This window comes from Chionomys nivalis, chromosome 23 (assembly GCF_950005125.1).
Source record: "Chionomys nivalis chromosome 23, mChiNiv1.1, whole genome shotgun sequence".
In the NCBI taxonomy this organism is placed as follows: Eukaryota; Metazoa; Chordata; class Mammalia; order Rodentia; family Cricetidae; genus Chionomys; species Chionomys nivalis.
In genome coordinates this window covers 35250472-35268651 of record NC_080108.1, presented here as the reverse complement: position 1 = coordinate 35268651, position 18180 = coordinate 35250472, and the positions used below count along the sequence as shown (strand labels likewise).

General features: G+C 50.4%; 1 protein-coding gene across 11 annotated transcripts in view; it reads right to left on the bottom strand.

Annotated features, from left to right (window-relative positions):
- Positions 1 to 18180, bottom strand: part of Nav2 (neuron navigator 2) — a 635485-nt gene that overhangs the window by 26040 nt on the left and 591265 nt on the right. For 10 of the 11 annotated variants that reach the window (XM_057756590.1, XM_057756583.1, XM_057756587.1 and 7 more), the window contains 7 exons: positions 13705 to 13788; positions 13323 to 13434; positions 11866 to 12011; positions 8430 to 8602; positions 2770 to 2923; positions 1580 to 1742; positions 530 to 630 (listed from right to left, as the gene is read on the bottom strand). In XM_057756590.1, the coding sequence (XP_057612573.1) occupies positions 530 to 630; positions 1580 to 1742; positions 2770 to 2923; positions 8430 to 8602; positions 11866 to 12011; positions 13323 to 13434; positions 13705 to 13788 (933 nt within the window). The remainder of the gene's footprint in view (positions 1 to 529; positions 631 to 1579; positions 1743 to 2769; positions 2924 to 8429; positions 8603 to 11865; positions 12012 to 13322; positions 13435 to 13704; positions 13789 to 18180) is intronic. The other variant, XR_009056140.1, reaches the window with a different exon arrangement.

Here is an 18180-nt window from a genome sequence, read left to right as displayed (position 1 = left end):
TGCCAAAGATTGTGAGCACAGGAGGGGCCACTAAGGATTATGGGTACAGGAGCTATCTACCACCCAGCAGAGGTCTCGATTTCTGTTTTCAGAACGTTGTTGTTAAGTATTCTATTTTATCTTTACAATTTCTTTACTTTCTGTTTTTTTTGTTTGTTTGTTTGTTCGTGTTTTGGTTTGTGTTTTACTGTGATGCTAGGAACGGAACCCAGGGCCCTGTACACGCGAGCAAACACTTGGCTACCGAGTGACATCACCATTCTCCCTTGTTAATGCCTTAAAGAATCTGCATAGGAAACTCCTTCATGCGTACTCATGTATAGTAGAACACAGCACATACCGGGCCCAGGATACACTACCACGTCAGGAGCCCCTGGGCCTCGGAACGCATCTGTCCCCTGTGAGTGAGGGGGACGCTGACATCGAGACAGGTGTTGGTACTTCCCAGCGCCTTAGGTCTCCCGCCGCTAAGCTAGGCCATTTCTGCCTGGGGAAAGGGCAGGTGAGCAGAGAGAGGGAGCCGACTGACCTCCTTCCACTTCATTGCCTCCTGAAAGCTGACCACTATCTTAACATGCCTGCCTCCTTCCTTCCGAGCCGAGCATTCACCAGTGTCATCCAGCAACACGTCTGCGAATGGAAAACATCAACAGCCTTAGGCACGTGGGCGGGCATGTGGGGACGGCAGAGCTGCTTCCCGACACCTCTGCTGCCTGTGGGCACAGCAGCAGCAGGGCAATTCCGATGTCGGGCTGCAGGCTGGGGGGAGGGGAGGATGGAGAATGCAGTCACAGAAACCAATGGTGGGAAGGCCAGGGGCAGGGTCAGCAGGCTGACAATGCATCTTGCCAGATGGAGGTGCAAGGAAGACTCAAACAACAGCAACAGCAGCATCATGGGTAAAAAAAAAAAAAATAAAAGCGTCAGCCTTGAAATGCTCACAAAGAAAAACTCAAGGTGCATTCCGGGATGATGTGCCAGCCTGAAGTCCACCCCGACAGCTAGAAGGCTGGAAGCCAAGGCATGGCCTCTGTGGTATGTCCTTCCAAGGGGTACCGGTACAGTTGAACACTGGGGATGCAGATCAACTCCTTAGATGGATTGAGAAGAACTCAGCATGGTGGGCAGGGAGAAACCCAAGCTCATGGTCTGAAGAACTCAGGGTGCTGGAGCAAAGCATGGAAGAATCTAATGGCTGGGCTCATGTTGGTAGCAGATGCACACCCAGACACACACATCCCAAGTGCATACACACCTGCTACCTCACCATCAGATCTGTGGACCTGCTCACCCTGGACACGGGAGTGCTAGCCACAGGCCTCAGTCTGCGCTGGTCCCATGAGTCACTCGCTCAGGCTGGTGGGCTAGGCTTGCCCAGAGCCCCCACAATCCACTCACCCAGACTGGTGTATTCAGCCTGTCCCCAGCCTGTGAGCCACTCAGTCAGGCTGGTGTCCATGGCCTGCTGCTGGTCCTACGAGCCACTTACCCAGGCTGGTGGACTGGACCTTCCCCCAGCCTGTCAGCCACTTACCCAGGCTAGTAGACTTGACCTGCCCCCAGGCTGCTAGCCACTCACCTAAACTGGTGGACTCTGGGAGGTTCAGGCTGTGTTGTGAGAGGCCTAAAGACTGCCTTGGGGAAGCGGAGATGGACACCTGGGAGGGGGCCCGGCTGCAGCCACTGCCTTGAGACTCAGACTTCAGTCTGTCATTCTCAGCTTTCAGCTTCTCAATTTCACTCTGCAAAAAGTAAGGGAGAGACTGACTTAATAGATGGGTGTAATGAAGGGAACATGCCTTTTCTGGGGGAAGAATCCGGAGGAACCCGGTAGCTAAGTCAGCCAAAATCAGGTACCCCTTGGGGAAACTGCACGGCACACCCCACCTTCCCAGCTATTCAAGACTCTGGCAGGACTGGTTCCCAACTCATGGAGAACTGGTCTTTAGGGAGTATTCAGAAATTGCCTTTCCGGGGGGTCTCCTGCCAGAATGGTCAATGTGAAAGAGTCTGTCAGTCAAAGAGGTTTGGGAATTTAGGATGACAGATTTCTCAACTCCATGACTTCTAGGAACATAAAGGAGCTGTTTGCTCTGTGACTCTGAGAAGGGGGCACAGTGGATTTCCCGCGCACGCCCATTCTGGAGCAGCTGTCCTTTCCAGGAGCCTCTCCCGGGTCCAGGGAATGTTCTTTGGGACACAGCTCTCCAGTGAGGTCACCTTTAGCACCGTCTACAGGACTCTGTCATTCATTCCACAATTGTCCATAAAGAGCCGAATGCAAATGAGTCTTGGTGCAAAATGCAGCTCACAAGACTGGGATGCAGAGGTGGGACCCGGAAGAACTGGTGTGCAGCCACCTTCAAAGGAAGCCGCTGGCTCTTCCAGCTACAAGGCGTGGCGAGGTCTGGGAGGAGGCTCAGGTAGAGCCTTGGAGGTGGGTCCAGTTTGGATAGATGGAGGGTACTCAGAGGGGAGGGAATAGCATGAAACAGATGGTGGGGACACAGTCACTCATCATAGTTCCACTCCAGTAGTATGTGACGAGTGGAGCTAGGGAAGACGGGGAGAAGGCCAAGTGGAGGGGGCCACTGCGGAAGGAGGAGGCAGTGTGAAGCCGCTGCACAAGGTCTGATGTGTGGACTACCCACTCTAAAAACTAAAAAAGAGAGACAGGGAAGCAGCAACCGCCAGCATACCCGCACGTGCCCCCTCACCCCTGGGCTGCCACTCTGCAGCTTCCTGGGACTCTGTTTGCCATCTGCTCACCTGCATCCTGTTCATGGCCTCCCGGAGCTGGTCCAACTGGTGGGCAGAGCTGAGCGCCTCTAGGCGGATGTCCGTCAGCTTCATCTCCTTGTCTCTTAGCTCATTTCGTAGCTGCATGACCGTCTCCGCCTCACTGTCCATACACTCGGAAATCCTAAGGAAAGAAAAGGGTGGTACCGACGACATGAGCTCCGATGTAATTCACTTGCCCTTCTGAGACTGGTCCAGGTTAACCACTACTCAGGGCTCAGTATATAACAGCCCCTCCTCTGGCCTCTACTGCTTTCTAGAGAGGATCATACCCAAAGCATCAAAATATCCAGTCTTTGTTATTCAACAAAGCAATACAGAGCAATGGTTACAAGAAGGGCTATACTGGAGCTTTCCCCGACATGGCTCTAACAGGGTAACCAGGAACTGTAGACAGGAGCAGTAACCACACTGCACTAACAGGGTAACCAGGAACTGTAGACTGAGCAGTAACCACACTGCACTAACAGGGTAACCAGGAACTGTAGACTGAGCAGTAACCACATTGCACTAACAGGGTAACTGGGAACTGGAGACGGAAGCAGTAACCACGCTGCACTACCAGGGTTGATGGAGGAGGGTCATATGTCTATTGGTTAATAAAGAAACTGCCTTGGTCCTTTTGATAGGACAGCAGCTTAGATAGGCGGAGTAGACAGAACAGAATGCTGGGAGAAAGAAGCCGAGTCAGGCAGTCGCCATGATTCTCCCACCCGACACAGATACAGGTTAAGATCTTTCCTAGTAAGCCACACCTCGTGGGGCTACACAGATTATTAAAAATGGGTTAATTGAGATGTGAGAGTTAGCCAATAAGAGACTGGAACTAATGGGCCAGGCAGTGTTCAAAAGAATACAGTTTCCGTGTAATTATTTCCGGGTATAAGCTAGCCAGGTAGCCGGGAGCCGGGGTGGCAGGAACACAGCCCACTGCTGCTTCTCACTACACAGGGTGACCAGAACTGTAGACAGAAGCAGTAACCACGCTACACTAACAGGGTAACCAGGAACTAGAGATGGAAGCAGTAACCACGCTGCACTACCAGGGTAACCAGGAACTGGAGACTGAGCAGTAACCACACCACACTAACAGGGTAACCAGGAACTGTGGACGGGAACAGGTAGTCTTTTGGGTATGAGCATTTGCCAGGCAGACACAGCCAGCCTGTCCCTCTCAGAAGGGAGGCAATAGCAAGGCTTCCCCCACCCCGGCAATGAGAGAGAGAGAGAGAGAGAGAGAGAGAGAGAGAGAGAGAGAGAGAGAGAGAGAGAGAGAGAGAGAGAGAGAGAGAGAGAGAAAGAGAGAGAAAGAGCACTGAACTTAAGAGTAGATAGAGTTAATCGGAGTTTTCATTTTATTCTGAAACTCGCTCTTTGAGGTGTTTACAGAGATCTGCTATTAGTCCCTCATGCCCTGCCTGCTTCCCACATTCATTCTTACATAAGAAAAGAAGCCGACCTGAAGAGCAAGATCCAGGAGAATGAGGTGACATGAAGCCAAGCTATCTGAGTGCCACGCCACAGTGTGGACCACTTTCTCACATCCGATCAAAGTGTGGCTACTCTGCTCAAGAAAGAGCAAGGCAGGCTCCTTGTTCAATTGCTTGGGTTTTTTGAGGTAGAAGACCTTAAAGGCATAGTAAATTGTAGCCACTGGGAGGGCCAGTTCTACCAAAATATAGTCTGTTACTTCTAAAGGTTGTTGAGTGATTGGGAACAATTTGGATTGAAGATGGGAGAGAAAGAAAAAACTCCAAAACCACCCTAAGCTCCCAGGTTTCAGATGATTGCCTGGGAGACAGAGTACTTGGGCAGGGAGGTGGGGGCCATGCCAGCCACTTAAGACTCAGGCGCTGGCTTAGAAGTCAAACAAAACCAACCTGTGAAGCAGGCTGCCAGCAGAAGATGGTTAGAGAATTGTTCAAAGACATGCAAAAGACTGGAGGAACACCTAACACTCCAACTGACGGTCTTCAGAGCTGTATAATCAACCTGTATGAGTTAGCTGGGCAGGAGGCTCATACCTAGAATCCTAGGAAGCTGAGGCAGGAGGACCACGGCTTGTTTGGATACAGAGTAAGGCCATATCACTAACCACTGAGGAACCGTGTCAACAAAAAACAACCAAACACAAGAAAAAAAGTCCCCAAAATGTTGCTATCCCTCTCCTGAACCTGTGAGAGGTCAAAGGACTGTGGAACTCAAAATCAAAAGACCCTTTACCCAGTTCCCTGTGCAGGAGTGGCCTGCAGTTTGCAGGGCAGAACCACAGAGTTATGCCTTTAGTTTAAGAGATGCGCTTGAGTTCAGGGATGGCTGAGAATGTGGTGTCTACTCCAGGCCTGCAGGCTTTGGGTCTGTTCCCTTGTTCTACTCGGGACTCTGCTGAGGTGTTGTTACATGGCCTGTGCTTCTCTAGGAAGCTCTCTCGGTGCCTGCTGTGTGACTAAACTCTGGCTGTTTTGCAATGCTGGCCAATCAGGACCTCCACAAAAGGAGTGGGATGCCTGTCTACTCCCAAACTCACCCTGAGACTTAATCCCAAAACTCTGGTTTAATGATGTCTGGAGGTGGGACCTTGGGGAGGACAACCAGCATTAGATGAGGTCGTGAGAGTGCGGTCCAGCGACTGGAGACGGACCTAACTGAACAGGTCTGCTCTAGCCTGAGGTGTGAAACTCTTCTGTCCCCCGACCATGCAGCAATGATCCAGAGAGAACATCACGCAAAGGTGCCAAGCAGGGGCTACCATATGCACCGGACCTGTGCACTACTAAATGAATGTGTAGTATATAACTCACCTGATCTATTCTATGTAGATAAAAAGGGAAAAACACTGCACCCTTCTTTCCCTTGGTCTTTCCGTGCCTTGTTCCGCTAGGCGCTAGATCCTTTAGGACTAGACTGCTCTCGAATCATTCTGCGCATCTAGTCACACCTGCCAACACACAGTAGGTACGCAGCGGTGTTTTCTGGAGGTATCGGAAGCACGCTATTCAATTACCTTACACGCCACCGTGATTCTGCTTTTATATGGGGAGAATGAGGCACAGCGCCACCATCATGCCCATGGTCACACTATTTAAGCATGACAATTCAGGATGAAATCCGGAGGAAGAGGGGGTCGCTTAACTGGAGGCTGCTGGACTATACCCAGCAGGCAATCAAAGCAGGCTTTCCTACCTCAGAGACCATGAACTAAAGTGACCTGATGTATGGGTTTTTTTTTTCCATCCCCAGCACATTATTCTATCATCTCCCTGTCTTTCCAGATGTGGGATGCCGGCATAGCCAATTTTAAATGTGTGGAGTGTGGGAAATGTGGCCTCCTCACGGCTGCCATCCCTTCACCCACAGAGGAGGGATTTCTCCAAGGCCTCACCCTCTGCCTTTGGCTTCATTTTTGAACCCCCTCTCAACTCTGCATTTGCACATTTTTATAAAACCTTGTAAGGTTGAAGAAAATAAGTATTTGCCCTCAACCCAACCTTTGGAAAACCAGACCCAAAACCAACATCTCCAATGTCCACGCAGGCCGTGGAATGTAAGAAAAGGGCTGGGGAGCCAAGAGCCAGCCCTGCCCATCCCTGTGGGGAGAGCGGTTTGGGAGGCGCCATCTTGCTCCTCCTGTTTGATGCTGCAGCTCACTACCTCTCTGACAGGCCACCCAGCGGCATGCGGCCAGGTTTCGATTCCCTCTCCCATGCAGTTATTCCCTCTGCTCCTGGGTCTCCTCCCACGCCACTGGCTACTCTGCTTTTGCTTCCTGAACTTTGAACGCCAGCGCAGCATCAGAACCGGACCTTGCCCTCTACTCTGCATCTCCACTCCACCCCACTGAGAGCTCCCAGATGTGCACATGCAGGAGCTCCAGGCTGGCAGACACCTCCATATGGACACTGCCTGGGCAGCTCACACATCAGGTGACTCCGGCGGAGCTCTGGATCGCCAGCAGTTGTGGTCTGAACGTGAGATGTCCCCCACGGGTCCCTGCGCTTGAACACTTCATTCCCACCTGGGGCTGCTGTTTGGGAAGGCTATGGAACCTTTAGGAGTTAGAGTTGAAGGCTGTGTGTCACTAGGGCTGGGCCTTGAGGCCTTATGGCTCAGCCCCTACTTCCTGTCCACTCTTTGCTTCCTGACTGTAGATGCAACGTGACCAGCCACCTCATAGTCCTGCTGCCACGCATGTCCCACCATGCTGAACTACAAACCCAAACAGCCCTTCCTCTCTTCAGTTGCTTCTTGTCATGTATCTGGTCACAGCGATTAAAAAAAAAAAAAGTGCCAAGTATACCACCCCACCTCACATGGGTCTCCCATAAGCCATTCAGCCTTTGCAAACGCCTGAGGGTCTCTAAGGCAACAGGGGACCCACCAGCACACGCAGCTGGGGTAGGATGCGGGACCAGACCCAAACCCTAGAGAAAGCACTATGCCAGATGGATATACACAATGACAAAGAACAAAGCAGAGCAAGGACGTGGGTGGTGGTGGCTGTTCCGTTATGCACGGTAGACGGCCCAGGCCTTATGGATAAGGTCAGCTTGAGCAGAAACCTGAGGAAGGAATACTCAGAAGAAGAGCACGGTGGACAGAGGCCACGGCAGTGGCAAAGGTCTAGAGGAGAGGAGTGGGACTGGAGGGTTCAGAAGACAGAGCAGGCGGAGCCTGGAGGATTGCTACCTCTGCCATCTCCCTCTACTCCCGATGGCCCACCTTGCTTTCCACAGAATTCTAATCCAGTTTAGGCCACTCTGCTGCCTAAACTTCCTCGGCCCCTTGCTGTCACACTTGAAATCACATACGGCGAAACTGATCTCAGAGTTCCACTCGCTGCGGCATTATCTGTCTCCCAGCTCAGCCGCCGTGCTGTTCCTGGACTGTCCTACAAGCAAGCAGCTTCCACCCCCTCAGACTATCAGCCCATTTCCACGCTGGGATCTTTACTGTTGGTTTCTTGGCAAGGCAGCCTTGCTCAGTGTGAGGCTGACGCATGATCACCAAAGCCCACTGCCTTCTTTGCTTGTTCCCTAGCAAGGTAGTACGGCCGCGGGTTTCAGACAGCTAGCTTTGGTAGGAGCGGAAAGGTGCCTCCCGCAGGCGGCTCACAAAACCCTCCCATGGGACCTTGTCCACATGTCCGTCTCCTGGTCAGGCTGGACACAACACTACCTACCAAGCAGAGGTTCTCCACCAGTTGACCAGGTTTGGGGTGAACCACGGAGAAAGAACTATGTGGAGCTACTAGGCTTCAGAATTAGGTTTGTCACAGATGCTAGTGTTTCTGACCAGAGTGAACCAGTGGCTCCTTCTGCTGTAAAGCTCTCTGCTGAAGTGCCCCACTCAGAGGGACCTCCCCCGACTCCCCCATCTAAAGCGGCTATATCCCACATTCCCTTCCCCTGCCGCTTGCATCTCAAGAGGTAGCAACTCCTTCTCCGGCACCATGTCTGCCTGCACGCCACCACGCTCCCTGACATGATGACTGATAATGGACTAAACCTCTGGACTTTAAGCTGACATCTCAATTTCCCTTTATAAGAGTTGCCATGGTATGGTATCTCTTCGCAGCAGCAGAAACCCTAACTAGGGCAGGAGTCAAGACACCGTCCGCTAGATAGACTCACAGAGAGTTGGAGTGGGCATTCCTCAGCAATGGGGTAGAGCCCGTGGATCCATTGTGCGGCAACTTTGGTGAGGAAGGCAATGAAGAATCGGTCATCTCCTCAATGTCTGAGTGTGAGGATGCGGACTTAGGGGACTTCTTCTTCCCGAAGGCTTGCTTGAAGGAACTGCGCAACTGAACACACAAGATGGTCAGCCTCGTCGAGGCGCGGCTCGGGGGGGAGGCATGCTTACAAAAGAGCAGTTCAGTGAGCCGCATGTCCCCCGTCAATGGCAAAGGCACCCAGCAGCTCTGTGGAGTCAGTGCATTCGGGGAAGGGGAGTTATCTGGCATTGACAGTTCAGGATGGGCCTGCGGGGGCATTCCATGCCTACTCTTCGTTCCAGAACAGATGCCAACAGCAAGACAGAGCCTGGCTCAGCGGGTGCATGTAGGGAGATGAGGTGACACAGCAACAAAAGCAAGGATGCTCGGATGTGGGGACAGATGTGGATGAGGTTAGTCATGTCAATGGATGGGTTAGCTTGGTATCTGAAATTAAACTTGGGCTCGCTTACCTCATTGACCTGCCAGAGAAAATGCAAGCGAAAACAGGGAAGGGGAAGGAAAAAAGACAATTTTTAACAGAGAAAGCCAGTGACACGGAAAGCTTAGGACTTTTCAGAGGCAACATGGCTCATTGTAAACGCCACACAGAGGCTTCTGGTGGGAGTGGGATGCTTGAAACAGCATGGGTTGCGGGGAGTATCTTCCTCCATCGTGAGAGGAAGGGAAGAACAAGCTGAGAGGTGCCCTGCAGCCAGGGCTTCCCCTGCTTTCCTGTCCGTCTGATCATCTCCCTGCCTCTTTTCAACCATCTCTTAAGTCTGAACAACAGCAGGAGGAACATCTTATCTCCTCAGCAACAGAGGACTGACACCTCAGCGATCCCTTGAGTCTACACAGCTCCTTGCTGTGCCCATGTAGGGCGTCGCACTCTCCTTTCATGAGGGATGTAATCTAACAAGCACAGAATTTGCCTGTCTCACTTAGGAGTCCCACAGCTGTCTGTGAAATTATTAACTATATTGGAAAAACCGGAAAGCGGGTAAGGTCGTTCCCCAGCCTCCGAGGCAGACATGCAAACTCTGATGAGAACATGAGAATTAAACAAAAATTTCCAAGGGCCATGACCAACATGTATCTTTCTATCTACAAACAAAAATAATAATATTTTGTCTCCATAACAGGTATCTTAGGAGTCATTTCCTTTTCCTGGGACCTTTTTTCTTTTTCCTCACTGTGAGTCATGAGGCCTTTCCCAGTGGATGTGTCCCGTATCTGACAAGCTGCTTGCCCAGCTTGTGGGCAAACTCCAACCCACTGTTCCTTTGCTCTCTCCTGATGTCCCAGTTCGCAGACAGTAGTCCTAGAACCGGGCTTTACTCCAGCCCACTCCTCCCTTGCTGTCTCCTGATGTCCCAGTTCGCAGACAGTAGTCCTAGAACCGGGCTTTACTCCAGCCCACTCCTCCCTTGCTGTCTCCTGATGTCCCAGTTCGCAGACAGTAGTCCTAGAACCGGGCTTTACTCCAGCCCATTCCTCCCTTGCTGTCTCCTGATGTTCCAGTTCACAGACAGTAGTCCTAGAACCGGGCTTTACTCCAGCCCATTCCTCCCTTGCTGTCTCCTGATGTTCCAGTTCACAGACAGGAGTCTGAGAACCGGGCTTTGCCACACAAGCCACAAAACTAGAATGCCAGGTAAAAGGGAAGTCACGAAATTTAGACAGAGTTAAGCTTTGGGGTACGCTAAGAATGTCTGTTATCTGTCTTCCCTGGCTTCGTGGAGAAGTGAGAATTAATTGTCTAGAAGCAACATAAACAGGTTTCATTTCCTGGCTAGAAGAAAACAGCTGGGATTTTTCTTTTTCTTTTTAAAATTTATTATTGTTGTTATTATTATTATTACTACCATTGCTATTGTGCATGGGGGGGGTAACGCGTATACCGCCACCCAGTGTAGACGGCAGAGGACAATTTTACGCAGTTGGTTCTTTCTATCTTTATGTGGTTCCGGGGATCAAACTCAGGCTATCTGGCTTGCGTGGCAAATGCCTTTACCCGTTGAGCCATCTCACTGGCCCTGTATTTTTCATGATAATTCTCCCATCATTTTGAGAATCTGAGCAGACTACATTTTATCAACTGTATGCTAGAGATAGCAACATGAGCTGCTCATCTCTAGATACAATAGATAAGTTGCTAGAGAAAACGGCTCGTCACGTAAAGAAAGAAAGAAAAACTAGCCAGCGTGGTAAGAGGATCATACGGAGATGGCCTGGTAGCTCACCTCGAACTCCCCTACTGCTAACGAGACCTCGCCACCCATCCAGGATGATTCAAGATGAGTGAGACAGATATGGCATGAGGGACAAGATGCCACCATGAAACACGACAGTGACAATGGGGTTTGGTGAGCCTGGCCACTCGAGACGTACCCTGATACCCCTGATACTAGGTGTCCCTGGTAAGTAACATTCCTCCCTCGCTGGGACAGTAGTCGTGAAACTGGGCAAAAGTGCTTGGGATTTTCTTGGAACAAAGAAAACCACCTTGGGCGCTCCCGGCAGAAACTCAAGGAGTGTTTTAGGAGACAGGCTCGCGACTGTATTAGACTCAACATTCACAGGCCCTAGCCTGAGCTTGGGTCCCTGACCACTAACGCTAACACCATGAAACATACTCGGAGGACATGGTTACAAAACTTCAGTGAGAGCCTTGGTTTGATGCTATGCAAATAAATAAAATAACAGTCCTGTGGCGGCACGCCGGGTAACCCAAGCAATTGGGAGGCAAAGTGGGACTGTTGATAGCTGGGGCTAGCCTGGTCTGCACAGTGAGTACGACACCTGCAAGACCTACACAGTGAGTGAGACCTTGCATTAATAAGTATATAAATAAACAAGGAAACAGTATGGTTAAGGAGGAAATAACTGTTGATACATGCTATAAAAACCTTCTTTGGAACTAAGAAAAAACTACATGTGAGGAGTCTTGCTGAAAGCTCCAGAGAGGTTTTACTCAGGAGTGGAGCAGGCCTGAGTCCCTGAGTTTCATCCCCAGTAAAGAGGAATGAGATTCACTGAGCTCTGAACTCTGTGGCCAATGTAAGAGGAGAAAGAAATGAGAGATACATGAAATGAGAGACGGGCACATCACACAGTCTCACGAAGAGAAAAAAAAAAAAAACCACAGTGTGGGGCCTGATTAATGCCGCTGCTTTGCTGAGCACAGCATCGGTTTTGGTGAAAGGCCTACCCCAGGGCGCTTCCTTGGATCTGCTCTCCAAGGCCTGTGGTTCTGAGGTTAGGAGGCAGCCTGGGATTTATCTGTGGACACCTATTGTGGGGACAGCACGAGACAGCCCCCCTGGGGGAGTCCAGGGATGTGCACTCACCCAGTTTTTCCTCTTCTTTTTCTTCGAGTCGCTCTCTATGTTGCTGCCCACGCTCGAGTGGCTGGTGGCACTATTGATACTGGAGACGCTGTCAGAGGAGTGCTGCCTGCGGATGCGTAGGTCTGCAGCCTGGGTGCTGCCGTTTCCTGGGGAGAGCAAGAAAGGTGTGTGGGCTCTAGAGTCTTTTGTCCCCAGGAATGGCCTCCTCTGATCCAGGGCATTTGGATTGAGGTAGTACCTCTATGCCCCGTTGTTGGCTGGAAGAGCCTTGAAGTGATAATGGCTATGCCCTCTTTCTCATGGGGTCTATCGCCTTACGCTCGACAGAACGGAAGGTAGAAAGACTAAGAAACACTCCCCAACACCGCTCTCCGTTTGGACAGAGAGGGGGATATACCTGTAAACACAGCAGTATTCCCTGCTGGAACTCCTTTGATCTCTTCTCTTCAGCTCCACTAGGGATGGCACCCAGGGCCCCTGTGATCTCTCCTTGTTGATCGCTATATTCCTGCCCTGCTTGCCTCCTGTGGCCCTTTGGAAGCACTGAGCCCATGTCATCCCAGGCCCTCCACAATTCTCTTCCCTCAGCCTCCAGCGTTCCTCCCTCCACTCTGCTTAGCTAATGCTTTCTAATCCTTCCTACTTCAACTCCATCACTGCTGTTTTGGAAGAACATCAATACCAGACATAACAAGAGACGGCCGACATCATGGTTGCGGCTAGCTTTTATATTATGGATAGAGCTGTCTCTAATCCTGACTAGAGCTTGTTGTAGAGCCAGAAAGCCTGAGGGTCCAGGCCCACTTTGTTCCTAACTAGCCTTTGACCTTAGAAAGTCACCATCACCTCTGAAGCCCTTGGCTACCATCAACAGGGAGCAAAGGGTCCTCATAATATAGTTGTGAAAAGAAAGATAATTAAAAACACACAAAGCCCAACAATTTATTAGGGCAGTTTCCTAGGGTATCCAAGAGATGAACCCAGGTGGGCAGTGGTGGCACACACCTTTAACCCCAGCACTTGGGAGACAGAGGCCGGAGGACCTCGGTGAGTTGGAGGTCAGCCTGCTCTACAGAGTGAGTGCCAGGACAGTCTCCAAGAGCTAAACAGAAAAACATTGTCTCAGAAAACCAAACCAAACCAACAAACATATAAACCCATTCAACTCTCTCTCCAATATGCAAACAAACAGTCATGGAGGCACGAGAGAGAAGCCATAAAACACTAGGCTGCTTTTCCAGAAGAAACCTAGTTCTTCAGTCTACAAGATTTATCGGAATAGATTGTATTACACTAGCCATCTCTGCGGTGGCCAGAAGCAAGCAGATGAAAGGGTTTGCGTTCTGGGACCCGCCCCTTGGATCTGCAGCTTGAGTCCCAGTGTCTTGCCCCCTAGCAGGGGCTGCACCCTTCACTATACCGTGAGAGAGGGTGTCTACGGCGTGTCTTGTGGTTACCTTTGCAGCTGAGCTCTGGTGTATTGATCACTCCGTTAATGGCAGCCTGGGCAGCTGCATTCTGTTTCTTTAGCAGCTCGATGGTTTTTCTTAACTCATTCAGTTCTGAATCCTGAAGGTGAGAAAGATACAACAGGTACGTTCCCAAACCAGCTCCATAAAGCCGGCCTGGACAGAGGCGAGCAGCGACAAAGGGGTGCCACAGAGCTGTCTCATACATGGTGGATCTAAATTCAGTGTAAGGACATCAGGGAGCACAGGAGGCCACTAGATCCGTAGGAGACACAGGACCAACACTTGATCTATTTTTGACATTCAGCCATATGTTAAAATCAGCACCTTCATCTGAAATGAGAGCGAGCGATGGCACCCCCGGGCTTACCTTCTGCTCTGCGGTCATCGTTAAACTCTGCAGTCTGATGGTCATGTTTCCCAGACTCTGCTCAAAGGCTGCCACGAGGTGAGCCTGCAGCAGAAGATGAGGCCTCAGTGACGTCATCTTGCAAGGCCACAGCGCCAGAGGGGGAATGGGTTCTTAAGACAGAAACTTAGAGTCTCTTCATGTGGCCTGCATTGGTTCGGTCTCCTATCAGCTCTCTGGGACTGTTGATTCTAGCCTTGCCCTTGCTCAAGTCCTTCTTCCTCAAGCATCCTTCCTCTGGGTACCTTTGTCCTACCCACTCCTGGCCTAGCTAATCTGCACGTGTCTGGTTGGGGACACCACCAGCCTGGGTCTATTCCCTCGCACTCACAGGTCCACTGTATTCAATACACTTTGAGGTTGTCGCTGGAAATACTTGGGGCCTGTGACTGCCAGTTTATGGCTGATTCCAAAGCACACAGTGGTAGGAATCTGCTGTTCACCAATCACCACCTTCACGGGAAGCACGGGCTCATGGGAAGCAGGGTTATAGGGTGAATGCACAAAGTGGCTGGCTTATTTTTCTTGTTATAATCCTCATTAATAAAAAGCTACTGAAAGGCCCATCTGCTCCTTGGATGAAGAGATCTCTCGCAGCTCCCCCAGGGAGACACCTTCCTCCAAGCTCCACACTGTGATATTCTCTTGTTAGAAGACACCAGATGCAACATCTTACACAAGGCTCAGAAAAAGGTTTCAAAAGAAGCCAGTTATAATTAGAATATGCATCCAATCTTCAGATGCTACAGTGTAACAATATAAAACTATTTCTGTTGGACTGGACAGAGAGCCCAGCTGTCAAGAGCTCTCTCCTTCCACCATGTGGGTCCTGAGATCAAACTCAGGGAATCAGACAAAGCAGGCCTGCCTGCATTGACCCTCAAAGCCACCTTTCTGTTTAACACTTGCTTTTTGTTCCTGGTTCACATTTTCTTTCTATAGACTAATTTACTTTTATTTTATGTGTATAGTGTTTTGTCTAAATGAATATAAGTGTACTATATGCACGCAGGTATCTGAGGAAGCCACAAGGGATGTCAGAGCTCCCCTGAGATCAAGTTACAGGTGATTGTAAGCCACCATACAGGTCTGGGGACTGAACTTAGGTCCTCTGAAGCAGAAGACAACAATTCGGCTCCCAGAACCTGAATCAGGCTGTTCACATCCACCCGTAACTCCGGCTCTAAAGTATCCAAGGCCCTTTTCTGGCCCGAATGCACTGGAATAAACACACACATATATAAATAAAATATACAATAAATCTGTTTTCAAAACAAAAGAGTAGTCCAGCAGTGGTAGCTCACACCTTTAATCCCAGCACTCAGGAAGCAGAGGTAGGCACAGTTCAAGGGAGTTCCAGGACAGCCAGAGCTACCCAGAGAAACACTGTCTTGAAAAACAAAACAAAGCCACCACCACCATCAACAACAACAACAACAAAAACAATAGCTGGGCATGGTGGCACTTGCTTTTAATTCTAGCACTTGGAAGGCAGAGGCAGGCAGATCTTTGTGAGTTCGAAGCCAGCCTGGTCTATATAGAAAGACCCTGACTCAAATAAGTAAACAAACAAATGCATATCTTGGAACTGAGGAATGTGTTTCTTGAGGTCAAGATCAAGAAATTAGCATGCCAAAACTAAGCCTGTTTGTACTGGAGAGTAAGGAACACTTGATGTGTCTTACTGATTGATTCAACTGCTGGTTGAATTAGGAATCTGAAAAAGCCATTAAAACCTGGAAAGATAGCTCTGCAGCTAAGAGCACTTGCCACTCTTATATAGGACATGGGTTTACCACTCCTGCTGAGATGGATGCAAAGGACCAGAGGCTGGGGATGAGTCTGGAAAAACAAGACGTGACCACACTGTAAAAACCCAGAGAAGAAGGTGATCAACGCCCCAAGGAAAGAATAAGAGAGTGGGATACGTGGGCAGGGCTGTGGAGTGGGCCTGGATTTCAACCTAAGGAGGGAACTGCAGGGTGGCTCAGCCGTGGTTCACTAGACTTCATCGTGACAGGCTGACTGGGTCTAAGACAGCAGACGAGGCTAGGACCATGGCGCAGATACACCTTCACAGCAAGACTACATGGATGGTTTCTTGTTGGTTACACTCTATATATTTGAAATGAAGAAAACGCCTCTCTACTTCTTTAGCTTACCTTCAAAACAGGGTGAAATATCTTTTAAGTAATTTATTTTTATTTTATGTGCATTGGTGTTTTGCCTGCATGTATGTCTGTGTGAGAGTATCAGGTTTCCTAGGAGTTACAGACAGTTGTGAGCCTCCATGTGGGAGCTGGGAATCGAACCCAGGTCATTTGGAAGAGCCATCAGTGCTCTTAACTATGGAGCCATTTCTGCAGCCCCCCCCCCTTTGTTTTCCATCAGTCTCACATCCTTTCTCGGGCTAGCCTGGTAGTCATTACGTAGCCTAGGCTGGCCACGAGCTGGCACCCTTCTGCTTTAGTTTTCCTAGCATTGGGTCACCATACCCACTAAAGTGAATCAACTCAAGATGACATGGTGGGTAGAGGAATTGGGTCAGGGCACAGTGTGCTGTCCTCACCCAGCAGAGCGGGGAGTGAGGCCGGGTGATTTGCATTCATTTTCATTCTGCATCTAACCTACACCCGTGATCCCTGGAACGCCGTCGCTCACTCAAACTGTGAACGTTATGTTTACAAGCTCAGAAAGCAGCCGCTTAGCTCTGACGGGTCAGAGATCCAGCTCTGCTAGCAAGTGAAAGGGCTGCTTTTGTGTCCTGAGCACAGCTATGAAAACACGGGGGAGGCAGGGCCTAGCGGCGCTGCACAACATAATACAACAACCTTCCCGCCAAGAGACATTCTCACATTCCCAGGGAAAACAAATAGAGAGCTAGAAAAACACCAGCCAGGGCAGCCCGGAATAGCCTGTCCTAGGAAAACAAACATAGCTTGGTCTCCGAGAAAGATGGCAGATAATAAAACGGTAGTGGCTGAGGTGGAGTGTGGTACGACTAAATATTTACTTTAAAACAAGACTGTACTCAGCAGCTTTTGGGAGGTGCAACACACTCTGGAGTAATATAAGAGGCTTTACTCCAACCCATCTAGCATAGAGGGTTCAGGACCATGGGCCAGCCCAGGGCTCCTGGCGGCAGATCAGGTAGATGGAAAGAGTAACCCAAGGTCACCTGACAGAGAATCAAGGGCAGCACTTGATGACTGTCACAAATCATGAGGTGTTTATTTCTTGGGGGCAGGAGGTCACTGTCCACCTCCCTGGGTCTGCATTCAGTTCTGAACTCAGGTGCATACATCGGACTTTCCAATTAGAGGACCTAGTCAGGATACCATGGACGCTTTTCGAACAGAAGAATCTAAGCCTGAGAATTCAGCTCTGGGATGGTTTCTAATGTCTTAAATTTATTATCTTAAGCATGTGTGCACGCAGCACATTTAAATGTGGGTACCTAAAGAAACCAGCAGAGGGCGCCAGACCTGGAGCTCGAGTTACGGGCAGTTGTGAGTCATTTGAAAGGGATGCTAGGAACCTAACTCGGGTCCTCTGGAAGAACGGTGAGTGCTGCCAAGTGCTGAGCCAGCCCTCCTGATGATGGAGAGGGGAAGAGAATAAGGACTGCAAAGTGCTTAGTGACCCGGTGTGTCGAGGTTTAGGGAAACCATCAGAGGTTTCCGACAATGCACAAGAGTTTGGGAGAAGGGTGATGATGAAGGCAGTTACACTCCCTGGGCTTGTAATTAAGGGCGTGTCACGCTTCCCATGCAGATCTAAGAGAGCCACGCTTCCTGGAGTCAGTCAGGCTCGAGCAGGAATTGCCAGGTAAATGACTACTGTGGGGCTCTGACTCACTCTCCTGGTCAAAGGAGAACAGCCTTTGAAGTGGCTCCCACTGTTGGAACACAGTGGGGTCACACAGTGTGCTCCCCCTGACAGGTGCTGGTACCCTTATCTGGGCTTCTCTGAGGCTGGACTATAAACTCCTGGGCAGGAAGCCTGGCCTTGGAGTCACCCAGCATCTCCCCAAATCTCAGCCTCTCTGGGTCACAGCCCCGCCCTCAGTGGGGCTCCTCTGTGGGTCTCCCAGATAGGCTGGGAGAGCCTTGCCTCTCCTCTACTCTATTTGGTCCAAATAGCAAGCTGAGCCTCCACACTGACAGGGTTCTCCGAAGGTCCCCAAACCCCACCGAACAGCTCAGACACTCATCAGCCCCTCGCCTTTCCTCTATACTGACTGCTGCCCTGCCTCTCTCCTCACTCCTCACCTCAGATACTGACCGGGTAAGCCACTCACAGTTCTCCTTGGACCTTGCAAAACTGTTCACTTTGGTTAGGATGCTGCACCCTTCTACAGGACAGCAATCTGGTGTTACTCCCTCTGGGAAACCCTGACTCCCTCCCACCTCCTGCCAAGAGGTAGTGTGGCACTCC